This window comes from Coregonus clupeaformis, chromosome 11 (assembly GCF_020615455.1).
Source record: "Coregonus clupeaformis isolate EN_2021a chromosome 11, ASM2061545v1, whole genome shotgun sequence".
Classification (NCBI taxonomy): Eukaryota; Metazoa; Chordata; class Actinopteri; order Salmoniformes; family Salmonidae; genus Coregonus; species Coregonus clupeaformis.
In genome coordinates this window covers 3,520,424-3,536,314 of record NC_059202.1, presented here as the reverse complement: position 1 = coordinate 3,536,314, position 15,891 = coordinate 3,520,424, and the positions used below count along the sequence as shown (strand labels likewise).

Sequence of the window (15,891 nt, the reverse complement as noted above, 5' to 3'; positions counted from 1 at the left end):
CAAGAACAACATAATATATTACATTAAATTCCAAATAAAATGTTTAAATAAGAGTTATTTATTGGAAAGACTCCAAGAGACAACAAAAATACTATTTACACACAATTCATATATGCATATTCATATTCTTATATGCAGTACACTTAAATTTGATCTTTAGAATTAGGAGAGGCGCTGTGAAACAATATGTTTTTTATCTGTTTTCTAAAGCTAAACTTGCTTTTTGCTCAAGTAACCTCTGGTGGCAGAGCTTTCCATGATAACATGGCTCTATATATAACTGAGCAATGCATGATATCTTTTTTGGTTTGGGTATGGTGAAGAAACCATAGTAGCATGTCTGGTGGGGTATGTATGTCTGTTTGAAGTGTATGCAAATAGATTGTACAAGTGGTTAGGCATTTTCAACACACAAATGTTTCTTCAAAAGAATAGAAGAGAAGTAGTCAATTTCTCCTCAACCCTCAACCATGAAAGACTATCATGCATGTTGTTGATGTTAGTTCTGTGTGTGCAGTTAAGGGCAAGGCGTGCTGCTTTGTTTTGAGCTCAGGTGTGTGGTGCGTCTGGCTATTATATGAAGGCAGTTTCTGGCAAGACTCCCGTACATGTCAGATCGATAGCAAGCCAGCAAGTGGCTCTGCGAACGCGAAGCCAAGCCTAGGCGGGCGCGTTCCGGACTCCGTTCAAGGACAAGTCAGGTTACTAGCCGGTTTTCGCCGGTTAGGTGGCGCTCCTCACGACTGCATCCAAATATAGGGTCTCCTCTCCGCCACTGCAGCGTCGCAATGGTGACCAAAGAGACTAATGTGTTGTCACAAGTGGCAGTTGCTTGAGGCAATGTTCTTCTTTTTTTATGGATTGGACTTTACATAAAAAGGCTTCATCTATGTTTTGATCCGCTGGTGAGAATTGCATGCACTTTTGATGAATAGGCTAGGCTATGTGGACAACTACAAATACCTAGGTGTCTGGTTAGACCGTAAACTCTCCTTCCAGACTCACATTAAGCATCTCCAATCCAAAGTTAAATCAAGGGCGGCAGGTAGCTTAGTGGTTAAGAGCGTTGTGCCAGTAACCAAAAGGTCGCTGGTTCTAATCCCCGAGCCGACTACGTGAAAAATATGTCGATGTGCCCTTGAGCAAGGCACTTAACCCTAATTGCTCTGGATAAGAGCGTCTGCTAAGTGACTAAAAATGTAAATGTAGACTCGGCTTCCTATTTCGCAACAAAGCCTCCTTCACTCATGCTGCTAAACATGCCCTCATAAAACTGACTATCCTACCGATCCTTGACTTCGGCGATGTCATTTACAAAATAGCTTCCAACACTCTACTCAGCAAATTGGATGTAGTCTATCACAGTGCCATCCGTTTTGTCACCAAAGCCCCATATTCTACCCACCACTGTGACCTGTACGCTCTCGTTGGCTGGCCCTCACTACATATTCGTCGCCAAACCCACTGGCTCCAGGTCATCTATAAATCTCTTCTAGGCAAATCCCCGCCTTATCTTAGCTCATTGGTCACCATAGCAACACCCACCCGTAGTCTGCGCTCCAGCATTTATATCTCACTGGTCATCCCCAAAGCCAACACCTCCTTTGGTCGCCATTCCTTCCAGTTCTCTGCTGCAAATGACTGGAACGAACTGCAAAAAATCTCTGAAGCTGGAGACACTTATCTCCCTCACTATCTTTAAGCATCAGTTGTCAGAGCAGCTTACCGGTCACTGCACCTGTACACAGCCCATCTGTAATTAGCCCACCCAACTACCTCCTCCCCATATTGTTATTTACACTGTTATTTATTTTGCTCATTTGCACCCCAGTATCTCTATTTGCACATCATCTTCTGCACATCTATCACTCCAGTGTTAATACTAAATTGTAATTATTTTGCACTATGGCCTATTTACTACATTTGCACACACTGTATATAGATTTTCTATTGTGTTATTGACTGTATGTTTAGTTTATTCCATATGTAACTCTGTGTTGTTGTTGTTTTTATCGCACTGCTTTGCTTTATCTTGGCCAGGTCGCAGTTGTAAATGAGAACTTGTTCTCAATTGGCTTACCTGGTTAAATAAAGGTGAAATAAATAAAATATAAAAATATAAAAATGTCCTTGGTGCTGAAACAACAAAGAGCATATCAAGTGGGAATAGGCTATGATTTATCCTGAACAAAAATATAAATGCAACATGTAAAGTGTTGGTCCCATGTTTCATGTGCTGAAATAAAAGATCCCAGAAATGTTCCATACTCACAAAAAGCTTATTTATCTAAACTGTTGTGCACAAATTTGTTTACATCCCTGTTAGTGAGTATTTCTCATTTGCCAAGATAATCCATCCACCTGACAGGTGTGGCATATCAAGAAGCTGATTAAACAGCATGATCTTTACACAGGTGCACCTTGTGCTGGGGTGTGCCCAAGAACACCAAAGTAACCTGCCTAAATTTCTACCGACCCATGGCACTCACGTCTGTAGCCATGAAGTGCTTTGAAAGGCTGGTCATGGCTCACATCAACACCATCATCCCAGAAACCCTAGACCCACTCCGATTTGCATACCACCCCAACAGATGACACGATCTCTATTGCACTCAACACTGCCCTTTCCCACCTGGACAAAAGGAACAGCTACGCGAGAATGCTGTTCATTGACTACAGCTCAGCGTTCAACACCATAGTGCCCTCAAAGCTCACCCCTATGCTAAGGACCCTGGGATTAAACACCTCCCTCTGCAACTGGATCCTGGACTTCCTGACGGGCCACCCCCAGGTGGTGAGGGTAGGCAACAACACGCTGATCTTCAACACGGGGGCCCCTCAGGCGTGCGTGCTTAGTCCCCTCCTGTACTCCCTGTTCACCCATGACTGAGTGGCCAAGCATGACTCCATCACCATCATCAAGTTTGCTGACGACACAACACTGGTACGCCTGATCACCGACAACGATGAGACAGCCTTTAGGGAGGAGGTCAGAGACCTGGCAGTGTGGTTCCAGGACAACAACCTCTCCCTCAACGTGATCAAGACAAAGGAGATGATCGTGGACTACAGGAAAAAGGAGGGCTGAGCACCGACGGGGCTGTAGTGGAGCAGGTTGAGCGCTTCAAGTTCCTTGGTGTCCACATCACCAACAAACTAACATGGTCCAAACAGACCAAGACAGTCGTGAAGAGGGCACGACAACAGGTCTACACCTGTTGTATTCGGCACATGTGACAAATAACATTTGATTTGACAAATAAAAGGCCACTCTAAAATGTACAGTTTTGTCACACAACACAATGCCACAGATGTCTCAAGTTTTGAGGGAGCGTGCAATTGGCATGCTGACAGCAGATGTCCACCAGAACTGTTGCCAGATAATTTAATATTAATTTCTCTACCATAAGCTGCCTCCAACGTCATTTTAGAGAATGTGGAAGTACGTCCCACAACCGCAGACCACGTGTAACCACGCCAGCCTAGGACCTGATGAAACTGAGGAGTATGTCTGTAATAAAGCCCTTTTGTGGGGAAAAACCAATTCTGATTGGCTGGGCTTGGCTCCTCAGTGGGTGGGTCTGGCTCCCAAGTGGGTGGGCCTATGCCCTCCCAGGCCCATCCATGGCTGTGCCACTGCCCAGTCATGTGAAATCCATAGATTAGGGACTAATTAATTTATTTCAATTGACTGATTTCCTTATATGAACTGTAACAAATTGTTGCATGTCGCGTTTATATTTTTGCTCAGTATGGATTAAAACAAATGGTACAGTAATTCACAGCATTTCCAGATATTATTGAAGGAAGGAACTCAAGTGTTAAGCAATTCCCCACCAACAACCAAATTTGTTTTCTCACAGTCGCATATGACACTGCTATTTGCTGAACATTGCATCCCAACTTAAAAAGCTGAGTTGAGTATTTTGTGTCATTCGTACATTCTGACCACAAAGACAAGTCAATAGCATAGTCTTCTTGGTGCTTCAGCACGTGCCAGCCAGAAAAGGGGATCGATAGATATGATCATTCATAAAATGGTGAAGTGACATGATGGTATATAAACAGTTTTATTTGTCTACATGACAGGAATACAATCAACAACTGTATCTAAAAGGCACAATAGTTTATAGTAGAAAACTAAATGTCTGTTGTATACTGTATACAAATCTCCATGTCAATATCAATTAGACCTATAGCCCTATGTATAAAGATAACTACATATAGACAAAGAATACTAAGCTGCAAATACAATACAAAGAAGCATAAGAGTACCCAATTGCCTACAGTAAGGAGATTGATATAGCAAGTTTTAAAATGTAGACCTCAGAGAGATGTGAATGCTTATGACATCACACACTTCCTTCTGTATCCCTCCTCTCCATTCTCTCACTCATTTGTCCTCCTCTCGTCCTTGCTCCCCCTTTCTCTCCCTTTTTCATCTTGCATTCTTTATTTTTCCTCCTTCCTTTTTCTTTTCTCTGACAGTGAAACTGACTACCGGTATTCATTATTTCTTTTTTCTTCCTCTCCCCTGTCTGTCTGTTTTGTCCTCCTCCTCCTACTCCTCCTCCTCCTCCTCCTCCTCCTCCTCTGTTCACTGTGCCATTTGGACCACGACCGCCTTCCAGGCCTTGTCTTTGTCAAAGTCCCGCAGTGTTCCGTTGGATGCTTGTTGCTGAGTGAACAAGATGGAGGGAGGGAAGAGGGGAGAGGGAAGAGGGGATGGATAGGAAAGGAGAGGAGAGAAGAGAAGTTGGAAAATAAAATTGAGAGACAGAGCAGAGACAGTTATACAGTACTTTGTCACTGCAGTCTACACGCCGTCAATGCACAACATACTGTTTCTCCATGAATGACCAGCTTAGATATAAGCCTCACACCTCCTCAGACGTCAGTGGCATTCCCAGAGAGCTGGTGCATCTCTCACCTCAGTATGTCAAAGTATCAGTGACTCTTCATCAGTGACTCTTCATCAGTGAACCTTCATCAGTGAGTCAAAGAGCACAACATCTCATCTGCTAAAGATGTGTGTGTGTGCGTGCGTGCGTGCATGCGTGTTTGAGAGAGAGGCAGCAAGAGGGAGAAAGAGAGCGAGAGAGAAAGAGAGAGAGAGGGGAGAGAGAGACTGTATGCAGTGTGTGCAGCGCAATAGGAGAGTGTTGGTCCTAGTTCATATCTGTGGGAATCTTCATGTCAATGGGAATCTTCATGTCTATGGGAATCTTCATGTCTATGGGAATCTTCATGTCTATGGGAATCTTCATGTCAATGGGAATCTTCATGTCTATGGGAATCTTCATGTCTGTGTGAATCTTCATGTCTATGTGAATCTTCATGTCTATGTGTTACAGGAGTGGGTCGCAGTTCCGGAGCGACCCACTAGGTGTCATCCTCCGACAACCATAGCCACCTCCTCACTCACAGTCGGGACTAATTATCTGCCTATTTGTGTCACCTGTGGCTATCTGATTCACTTGTGTATTTATGCCCTCACTTCCCTGTGTTCCCTTGCTCAGTTTTCTCTGCTAGTTCCTTGATGTCAAGCAGTACGTATCAGTGTCGGATCACGTGACGGAGTTACAGGTACTCGAGAAGTGTTCTAGCTGTGTCATTGTGTTTTTCCAGTCAGAGCTAGTATTTCGTATTGTTTGCTGTCAGCCTGTTTTTTGGAGACCTATATGCTCCTCATTTGTTTCGTGTATAGTCCGTTGTTTTGTATCCTGGCTTTTGGACCACCAGGAAAGATCCTTGTTTCACCATCGTTGCCTACTGTCTATCCTGCACCGCACCTGGGACATACCTCACACCGACCCTTACATCTATGTGAATCTGCATGTCTGTGTGAATCTGCATGTCTGTGTGAATCTGCATGTCTGTGTGAATCTGCATGTCTGTGTGAATCTGCATGTCTGTGTGAATCTGCATGTCTGTGTGAATCTGCATGTCTGTGTGAATCTGCATGTCTGTTTGAATCTGCATGTCTGTGTGAATCTGCATGTCTGTGTGAATCTGCATGTCTATGTGAATCTGTATGTCTGTGTGAACAGCATCTACTGTATGTGTGTGTACCTCTGAGTGGAGGGCTGGGAGCTGCAGGCTGTCATCCCACTCTGGAGCCCCCATGCGGAGCTGGCTCTTGTAGGAGGCACAGTGCACCACTGTGGCCAGAGTCAGAACTGCCTGCACCAGCAGCAGCACCATCAGAATTAGCAGCAGGATCTCATACGATTGCTAGGGATACACACATACATATTGTATTGGAACACCATCTGAGTTACAACCACAGAGCCATTCTTGAGCATGTTGAATGTCTCTTTCTCAAAACTTTGGATTCACTCACTATCTGAGTTACAACCACCACATGAAAAGCTCTGTATGATTTTACATTTCATTGAATTTCTAGATGGTCATTAGTTATATCTTTTCTCAAAAATGTTGGACTCACAAGTGACAATGACTTTGAGTTGGAGGCTGACCTGAGGCAGTCCTACTGAACTCATCCTATTTACACAGACTCTACCTACAGTATCACGAGCACTAGGCAGCTCACCTTGGCTGTAGGCACCTCATGCAGGAAGATGTCAATGAAACTGAGCACACTGCAGGAGAGAAAGCCTGAGGCTGAGAAGAGAAGCGGGGACGTCACACTGCTGATGGCAATCAGCATCTCCACCTGAGAGGCGGGGGGGGGATAGATAGTCTTCAGTGGGGCAATGGTTGAGCATGACGCCTGTCCAGAATACATAACCTTTAGAAACTTACCAGACACTTGTTGGGGTATTCTGCCACGACATGGCTGGCAATGGCACTGGGGAAACACTGCAGAGACAGGGACCAAAATAGAGGCACAGGTGATTCAGTCTTTCACCCATTGCTGAGTCAGGCAGACTATTGGGTCATGCATAAAGACTGGGATGTGTCTGGAAACAATTTGTCTCTTTGGTGGGGTACAAAACATTTTGGAACCACTGTTATATAGACCAATTGTAACACATGCAGCTTAACTCACAGCCACTAAGATCCAGAAAAAGGTGACAGACAGGTATGGGCCAGGGAGCAAGAGGTCCATGTTGAGAGCGATGATACCACCAAACACGGACGAGATTCCTACTATCACCTCAATCACCTGTCAGAAAACAGCAGTGACTATTGGGATGCCATATCAACACTAGTGTAAGTGATTCCTACTATCACCTCAATCACCTGTCAGAAAACAGCAGTGACTATTGGGATGCCATATCAACACTGGTGTAAGTGATGAACAACAATGTAGCCGGTGTATGTGTGATGTTTCAATGTACAAACATTATAAGCCCCATATACTACCCACCATTGTGACCTGTACGCTCTTGTTGGCTGGCCCTCACTACATATTCGTCGCCAAACCCACTGGCTCCAGGTCATCTATAAATCACTGCTGGGCAAATCCCCGTCTTATCTTAGCTCACTGGTCACCATAGCAACACCCACCCGTAGTCTGCGCTCCAGCAGGTATATCTCACTGGTCATCCCCAAAGCCAACACCTCCTTTGGCCGCCATTCCTTCCAGTTCTCTGCTGCCAATGACTGGAACGAACTGCAAAAATCTCTGAAGCTGGAGACTCTTATCTCCCTCACTAACTTAAAGCATCAGTTGTCAGAGCAGCTTACCGATCACTGCACCTGTACACAGCCATTCTGAAATTAGCCCACCCAACTACCTCATCCCCATATTGTTATTTATTTTGCTAATTTGCACCCCAGTATCTCTATTTGCACATCATCTTTTGCACATCTATCATTCCAGTGTTAATACGAAATTTTAAGTATTTTGCACTATGGCCTATTTATTGCCTTACCTCCATAACTTACTACATTCGCACACACTGTATATATATTTTCTGTTGTATTTTTGACTTTATGTTTTGTTTACCCCATATGTAACTCTGTGTTGTTGTTTTTATCGCACTGCTTTGCTTTATCTTGGCCAGGTCGCAGTTGTAAATGAGAACTTGTTCTCAACTGGCTTACCTGGTTAAATAAAGGTGAAATAAAAAAATAAAAATAAATATCCACTGTTAGGAGTACATAGCAGAATGTGTAATGATGTGTCTCGTTCATGAACACAGAAACTCAGTGTCTATGTACTCACAGAGTAGGCCTTTAGAAGTCGAGTGGGAAAGATGGCTGGGCTCAGAACCACAGGACCGTCATACATCACTGGCTGAGGGAGAGAAAAGGAGAGAGAAGGAGGGGGAACAAAGTGGGTGAGAGGGAGAATCAGGAAGAGAGAGAACATACAGTGCGGAGGGAGTGGGAGAGAGACATGCAGACAAACAATCCTACACAGCACAGTACAAAAAACAGTACAGCCAACACATGCACATACTATATACTGTTTCCCAGCTATAACAATAACACACACACACACACCTTCCTGTGGCTACAGCAGTCCTCTGCAGAGCGTGCAGACAGGATGACTGTACTGGCCATCAGCACCTCCAGCAGAATCAGCAGGATGAGGTTAAAGTTGATCTGAACAACGGCAGGCCATGGGAGGGAAACAGAGGAGGGAAGAGAGACTGTCAGAGACAGGGAGAGAGATTCATTCAACATCTGTATCCTACAACACACACGTGGGTGTGTGTGTGTGATTATAATACAAGTCAGGTGTTAGCGTATTATGCAAACAAACTATTGAAGCCCCTTAAAGCTTTGCCTTACGGCAACTATATCTAGGGTACACACAGATGAGAAAATCAGATCGGCTGTAGACTCACATTGACAGCAGAGGGACTCAACACCAGCTTACAGCCAAACCACACCAGGCAGGTGGTCGTCACAGCAAAGGTGGACACAAATACCACCTGGAAATCTGACACCTGTCAATCCAGATGTACAATATATTATTAGCACCTGTATCACGGACATGTTGACAGTATTAAGGGGACATGTTGACAGTATTAAGCACTAACTCAGTGGCCCCTGGACAACATTCATGCAACAAATACACATTTGCTCATTGAGTAGTGTAAGCCTATTTGTTGTGTACTCACTGCAACATGATGGTTTTTGGCAATGGCAAAGCTGACAACTGCTGCCGGGATACTCTGAAACAAAGACACACACAAATATTAATCTCACAGAGCCAGATGAAAGTTTCTCATAATATTGCATATACTACTCTGTAGCTTTCAAGTCTGGCACGCAAGATTACACAAATATAGTACATACACTACCAGTCAAAAGTTTTAGAACACCTACTCATTCAAGGGTTTTTCTTTATTTTGACTATTTTCTACATTGTAGAATAATAGTGAAGACATCAAAACTATGAAATAACTAATATGGAATCATGTAGTAACCAAAAAAGTGTAAAACAAATCAAAAATATATTTTATATTTGAGATTCTTCAAATAGCCACCCTTTGCCTTGATGACAGCTTTGCACACTCTTGGCATTCTCTCAACCAGCTTCATGAGGTAGTCACCTGGAATGCATTTCAATTAACATGTGTGTATACAGAAGATAGCCCTATTTGGTAAAAGACCAAGGCCATATTGTGGCAAGAACAGCTCAAATAAGCAAAGAGAAACAACAGTCCATCATTACTTTAAGACATGAAGGTCAGTCAATACAGAAAATGTCAAGAACTTTGAAAGTTTCTTCAAGTGCAGTTGCAAAAACTATCAAGCGCTATGATGAAACTGGCTCTCATGAGGACCGCCATAGGAATGGAAGACCCAGAGTTACCTCTGCCACAGAGGATAAGTTCATTAGAGTTACCAGCCTCAGAAATTGCAGCCCAAATAAATACTTCACAGAGTTCAACATCAACTGTTCAGAGGAGACTGTGTGAATCAGGCCTTCGTGGTCGAATTGCTGCAAAGAAACCACTACTAAAGGACACCAATAAGAAGAAGAGACTTGCTTGGGCCAAGAAACACGAGCAATGGACATTAGACCGATGGAAATCTGTCCTTTGGTCTGGAGTCCAAATTTGAGATTTTTGGTTCCAACCGCTGTGTCTTTGTGAGACGCGGTGTGGGTGAACAGATGATCTCCGCATGTGTATTTCCCACCATAAAGTATGGAGGAGGAGGTGTTATGGTGTGGGGGTGCTTTGCTGGTGACACTGTCTGTGATTTATTTAGAATTCAAGGCACACTTAACCATCATGGCTACCACAGCGTTCTGCAGCGATACGCCATCCCATGTGGTTTGGGCTTAGTGGGACTATCATTTGTTTTTCAACAGGACAATGACCCAACACACCTCCAGGCTGTGTAAGGGCTATTTTACCAAGAAGGAGAGTGATGGAGTGCTGCATCAGATGACCTGGCCTCCACAATCCCCCGACATCAAACAAATTGAGATGGTTTGGGATGAGTCGGACCGCAGAGTGAAGGAAAAGCAGCCAACAAGTGCTCAGTATATGTGGGAACTCCTTCAAGACTGTTGGAAAAGCATTCCAGGTGAAGCCGGTTGAGAGAATGCCAAGAGTGTGCAAAGCTGTCATCAAGGCAAAGGGTGGCTATTTGAAGAATCTCAAATATAAAATATATTTTGTTTAGTTTAACACTTTTTTGGTTACTGCATGATTCCATATGTGTTATTTCATAGTTTTGATGTCTTCACTATTATTCTACAATGTAGAAAATAGTGAAAATATAGTGTGGTATCGCGTCGAATGCTGGTGGGTATTGCTGTCAATCAAAGAATCCGCTTAGGCTGCACCGTGTTTTAGAGGCTTTTATTAATATCACGAGGTTACAGCATAAGTTACAGACCCGCGATGTCTGGAGAAGTCCCGTCCCAAATTAATCTGAATGCTTCTGACTTTTCCTTTGTCTAACCCATACTTATAAACAATGGCAATAAATGGGTTGCTCCCTTTTTCGTCCAATCACCGGTCTCCCCTGGAGCGTCACCCTCCCACTGCTACATTCAAACTAAGATAAACAGTTCTTCTTTGTCCCTCAAGACTTGTCATAATCTTCATACACGACAATAGAAAAACCTTTGAATGAGTAGGTGTTCTAAAACTTTTGACCAGTAGTGTACACTCAATATTGGCTTGCCTGCGGTGCTGTGCTGTCTCACAGGCACCAGGTCCTAAATGTTTTTGTAATTGGGGAGATTTGTCTTTGTTATAATGAACATGATTAGAATCATGTGTCTCTGCTCTTGTAAGGGTCTGTCAATGGTTATATTTTGAAGCTACTGTACAAGTAACGATGATGATCATAATCATAATAACGATCATGAGGATCAGCCTGTTTTCAGACTCTGGTCAGCTGATAGCCACTCACCGAGCCTGCAGCACAGCGCAGGTAGTCCATAGCAGCAGGAAACACATTGCCCAGGTAGAGTGAGAAGCCTGCTGTGACCAACAGACTGCTCTGTGAACCACACACACACACACGCACGCACGCACACACGCACATACACACACACACACACACACACACACCACACAGTGGTTAGCACGTAAACTGCCTAGAGGAGAGTTCACTTACCAAAAGGTTGTCCCCTGTTCTCTTTTCTCTCACCCCTGGGAGTATGTTGTACATTCCCCCCTTTGAGGGATGATTTTATGCTCTTGTTTTTCTGCCTTCAAATCAGAATGTGAATGGAATAACCAGGTGTGTGGGCTCTCTCTAACCAATCAATGGCATTGAGTAATCAATTACAGTAAGTGCCTAGGACAAACCAAAACAGCAGCACTGTGTTTTTAGAATACCAGAGTTGTCCAACCCTTTAACTCTTGACCTCCCGACCTCTCACCCCAATGAGGACGCTGTAGAGCCAGGTCCTGTAGCTGAGGCAGGGGTGCATGGGCTTCTCAGAGTGGGCAAGCTGCAGGTCACTGGCCCTCACGTCCACCGTGTAGCTCTCCGGCCGGTCCCTCTCCGCACACCCCCGCCGGCCCACCGTACCCCCGCCAACCCCTCTCTCCAGCGTGGGCATCTGGGTGTAGCTGAACTCCTCCATGGCAGACAGATCGTCCCGTTGCATCATGTTGAGAGATGAGTGACAGCGCCCCCAGATAGTCAAATGGGACGGTCACGTTGGGTCTGAGGAACCTGTGTGTGTCTGGCAGAGCGGACATTAACCTTTTACTGCAGTGGGTTAAATCAAGGTCACACAAAGTGTTTCTTGGTAGTCTTAAACAAATCTACTTAGAAACAAAAGTATACACCTCATACACATGGTAATGGGCTTACAAAAAAAAGACACCTTTACCATGTCAGATATGGAGTTGAAATGTGTTTCAATTTTGAGTTTGTATCCCAATATTACACTTTATATACATCACAGAAGACTGAAATATAACTAGACTGAAAAAAAAAATATATATTGTTAGGGATCCCCATTTGCTGTTGTCAAGGCAGCAGCTACTCTTCCTGTGGTCCAAACACATTAAGGCACTTACATTGCACATAAAACAAAATATAAAAAAGTACATCATATAACATTATTACACGACTACATATCTACAATACAATGTATAATACCCCCATACAGCGTTATTTTAATGTAGGTGTGTGTAGAATGTTAGCGTTTGTTTGCATATGCACATGTCTGTACTTGTGTGTGTGTCTCTTCACAGTCCCCACTGTTCCATAAGGTGTATTTGTATCTGTTTTTTAAAATCTGATTCTACAGTTACCTGATGTGGAATAGAGTTCCATGTAGTCATGGATCTATGTAGTACTGTGCGCCTCCCATAGTCTGTTCTGGATTTGGGGATTGTGAAGAGACCTCTGGTGGCATGTCTTGTGGGGTATGCATGGGTGACCGAGCTGTGTGCTAGTAGTTTAAACAGATACCTCTGTACATTCAGCTTGTCAACACTTCTTACATAAACAAGTAGAGATGAAGTCAATCTCTCCTCCACGTTGAGCCATGAGAGATTGACATGCATATCATTAATGTTAGCTCCCTGTGTACATTTAAGGGCCAGCCGTGCTGCCCTGTTCTGAGCCAATTGCAATTTTCCTAAGTCCCTCTTTGTGGCACCTGACCACACGACTGAACAGTAGTCCAGGTGCGACAAAACTGGGGCCTGTAGGACCTGCCTTGTTGACAGTGTTGTTAAGAAGGCAGAGCAGCGCTTTATTATGGACAGACGTCTCCCCATTTTAGCTACCGTTGTATCAACATGTTTTGACCATGACAGTTTACAATCCAGGGTTACTCCAAGCAGTTTAGTCACCTCAACTTGCTCAATTTCCACATTATTCATTACAAGATTTAGTTGAGGTTTAGGGTTTAGTGAATGATTTGTCCCAAATACAATGCTTTTGTTTTTTAAATATTTAGGACTAACTTATTCCTTGCCACCCATTCTGAAACTAACTGCAGCTCTTTGTTAAGTGTTGCAGTCATTTCAGTCGCTGTAGTAGCTGACATGTATAGTGTTGAGTCATCCGCATATATAGACACACTGGCTTTACTCAATGCCAGTGGCATGTCGATAGTAAAGACTGAAAAATGTAAGGGGCCTAGACAGCTGCCCTGGGGAATTCCTGATTCTACCTGGATTATATTGGAGAGGCTTCCATTAAAGAACACCCTCTGTGTTCTGTTAGACAGGTAACTCTTTATCCACAATATAGCAGGGGGTGTAAAGCCATAACACATACGTTTTTCCAGCAGCAGACTATGGTCGATAATGTCAAAAGTCACACTGAAGTCTAACAAAACAGCCCCCACAATCTTTTTATCATAAATTTCTCTCAGCCAATCATCCGTCATTTGTGTAAGTGCTGTGCTTGTTGAATGTCCTTCCCTATAAGCGTGCTGAAAGTCTGTTGTCAATTTGTTTACTGTAAAATAGCATTGGATCTGGTCAAACACAATTTTTCCCGAAAGTTTACTAAGGGTTGGTAACAGTCTGATTGGTCGGCTATTTGAGCCAGTAAAGGGGGCTTTACTATTCTTAGGTAGCGGAATGACTTTTGCTTCCCTCCAGGCCTGAGGGCACACACTTTCTAGTAGGCTTAAATTGAAGATATGGCAAATAGGAGTGGCAATTTCGTCCGCTATTATCCTCAGTAATTTTCCATCCAAGTTGTCAGACCCCGGTGGCTTGTCATTGTTGATAGAAAAATAAAAAATTGTTACAAAAGGGTTCTTCGGCTGTCCCCATAGGAGAACCCTTTTTGGTTCCAGGTGGAACCAAAGGATTCTACATGGAACCCGAAAGGGTTCTACATGGAATCAAAATGGTTCTACCTGCAACTAGAAAAAAAGGGCTCCAACACTTTGTCAGAAGTACATAATCAGTATCTGAATCAAATGATAATTTATTGTCTGACATTCAGACACTTTGAGAAATCAGAATTGGGATCAAACGATAACTTAATTATCTTTGGTCCTTTAGGGAGATAAAATGGCTGCACAAATGGAAATAATAATTTATTTCCGTAAATTATCAGTTGATAAATAAAGATTTTGCACAAAGTGTCATAACACAAAATTGTTTTCTGTACCATTAATCTTGATTTCTTGAATCTTCTTTCCAATAAAAATATATTAGATCAACAAGATGTATTATGAGTTATATTAATGAAAGTAGTTCAGACTAACCAAAATCTGAGAGCATTATATACCTCTGAGTGAAAATGGTGTGTAGTAAAAATAGGTATAACTTTGAGCGGATAGAGGATAAAAAGGGGATATCAAGGAACAAGATCAATACAAAAGGACGTACGCACAAATAAATGTTCACACATCAATGAATTCTACAGTATTTCAAGAACAACACCCACTCCTTCTTGCCCCCTCTCTCCTACATGTCTCATCTGACTCAACCCCCCCCTTTTCACCCTCTCCTTCCCCTCCTCTACTCTCCCGTTCCCTCGTCTTCCTCTCCCACTCACCTGTTTAGTTGTCCGTCTTGTAGTATCTCCCCAACGTATCTACCCACAAGTTCTCTCTCAATGGACACACAGCAATTTTATAATCCCATATAGAAGACAGTTGTTTTTGTTGGTCGGAAGAAGTTTCTTCCCTCTCCCCCTCTCTCTCCCTCCCTCTCCCACTCTCGCCCTCCCTCTCTTTCTCTCGCTCTCTTTAGAAGAGAGAACAAAATTCTGGAGCTAGCTGTTTTCAAAGAGGGGAACAAAAACACATGCCTCTCAGGCTGCCAGCGCGTTCTGTGCCAGAGGCATACAGCCTATGAATGACAAAGAGGGGAGAGGAGAGGAGGAAAGGAGAGGAGGACGGGAGAGGAGGAGGGGAGAAGGGGCTCGCGCCAGGGACAGAGATAGATAGGGCAGACCACCTTTCCCTTCCCTCCTTCCCCCTTCCCTCCTTCACTCCTCCCCTCCTTCCCCCTTCCCCCTTCCCCCCTTCCCTCCTTCCCCCTTCCCCCCTTCCCTCCTTCCCTCCTTCCCTCCTTCTCCCTTCCCTCCTTCCCCCCTTCCACCAATTCCCTCCTTTTTCCTTCCCTCCTTCACTCCTCCCCTCCTTCCCCCTTCCCCCTTCCCCCTTCCCTCCTTCCCTCCTTCCCCCCTTCCCTCCTTCCCTCCTTCCCTCCTTCCCCCCTTCCACCTTCCCTCCTTCCCTCCTCCCCCCTTCCTCCTTCCCCCCTTCCCCCTTCCCACCTTCCCTCCTTCCCTCCTTCCCCCCTTCCCTCCTTCCCAACTCCCTTCCTTCCCCCCTTCCCTCCTTCCCTCCTTCCCTCCTTCCCTCCTTCCCTTCTTCCCTCCCATCTCCTCACACACTGAGAACATACAAACACATACTTCAGCTAATATACACAGTCAGGCCAAGATACTTGGTCACACACACAGGGACACACACATAAATTCCATAAAGTATAGGGACAAACAGTCACATACTCTATACTGAATACACACACATACACATACACACACATCCCATACAAAACACACACA

At 44.1% G+C, this 15,891-nt stretch overlaps 1 protein-coding gene across 2 annotated transcripts; it reads right to left on the bottom strand.

Moving 5' to 3' along the window:
* Nucleotides 1-4,054: 4,054 nt before the first annotated feature.
* On the bottom strand, nt 4,055-15,122 carry mlc1 (modulator of VRAC current 1). 2 transcript variants are annotated; one of them, XM_041891109.2, is made up of 12 exons: nt 14,872-15,122; nt 11,771-12,079; nt 11,296-11,385; nt 9,039-9,092; nt 8,763-8,864; nt 8,416-8,517; nt 8,135-8,206; nt 7,013-7,129; nt 6,766-6,822; nt 6,554-6,676; nt 6,073-6,234; nt 4,055-4,678 (listed from the first exon to the last, which is right to left on the bottom strand). In XM_041891109.2, the coding sequence occupies exons 2-12, from the start codon at nt 12,002-12,004 to the stop codon at nt 4,598-4,600; spliced, it is 1,194 nt and encodes a 397-aa protein (XP_041747043.1). In that variant the 5' UTR covers nt 12,005-12,079; nt 14,872-15,122; the 3' UTR covers nt 4,055-4,597. The 2 variants fall into 2 exon arrangements, with proteins under 2 accessions (XP_041747043.1, XP_041747044.1); XM_041891110.2 differs by having other exon boundaries at nt 11,771-12,069.
* Between the last annotated feature and the right edge of the window lie 769 nt (nt 15,123-15,891).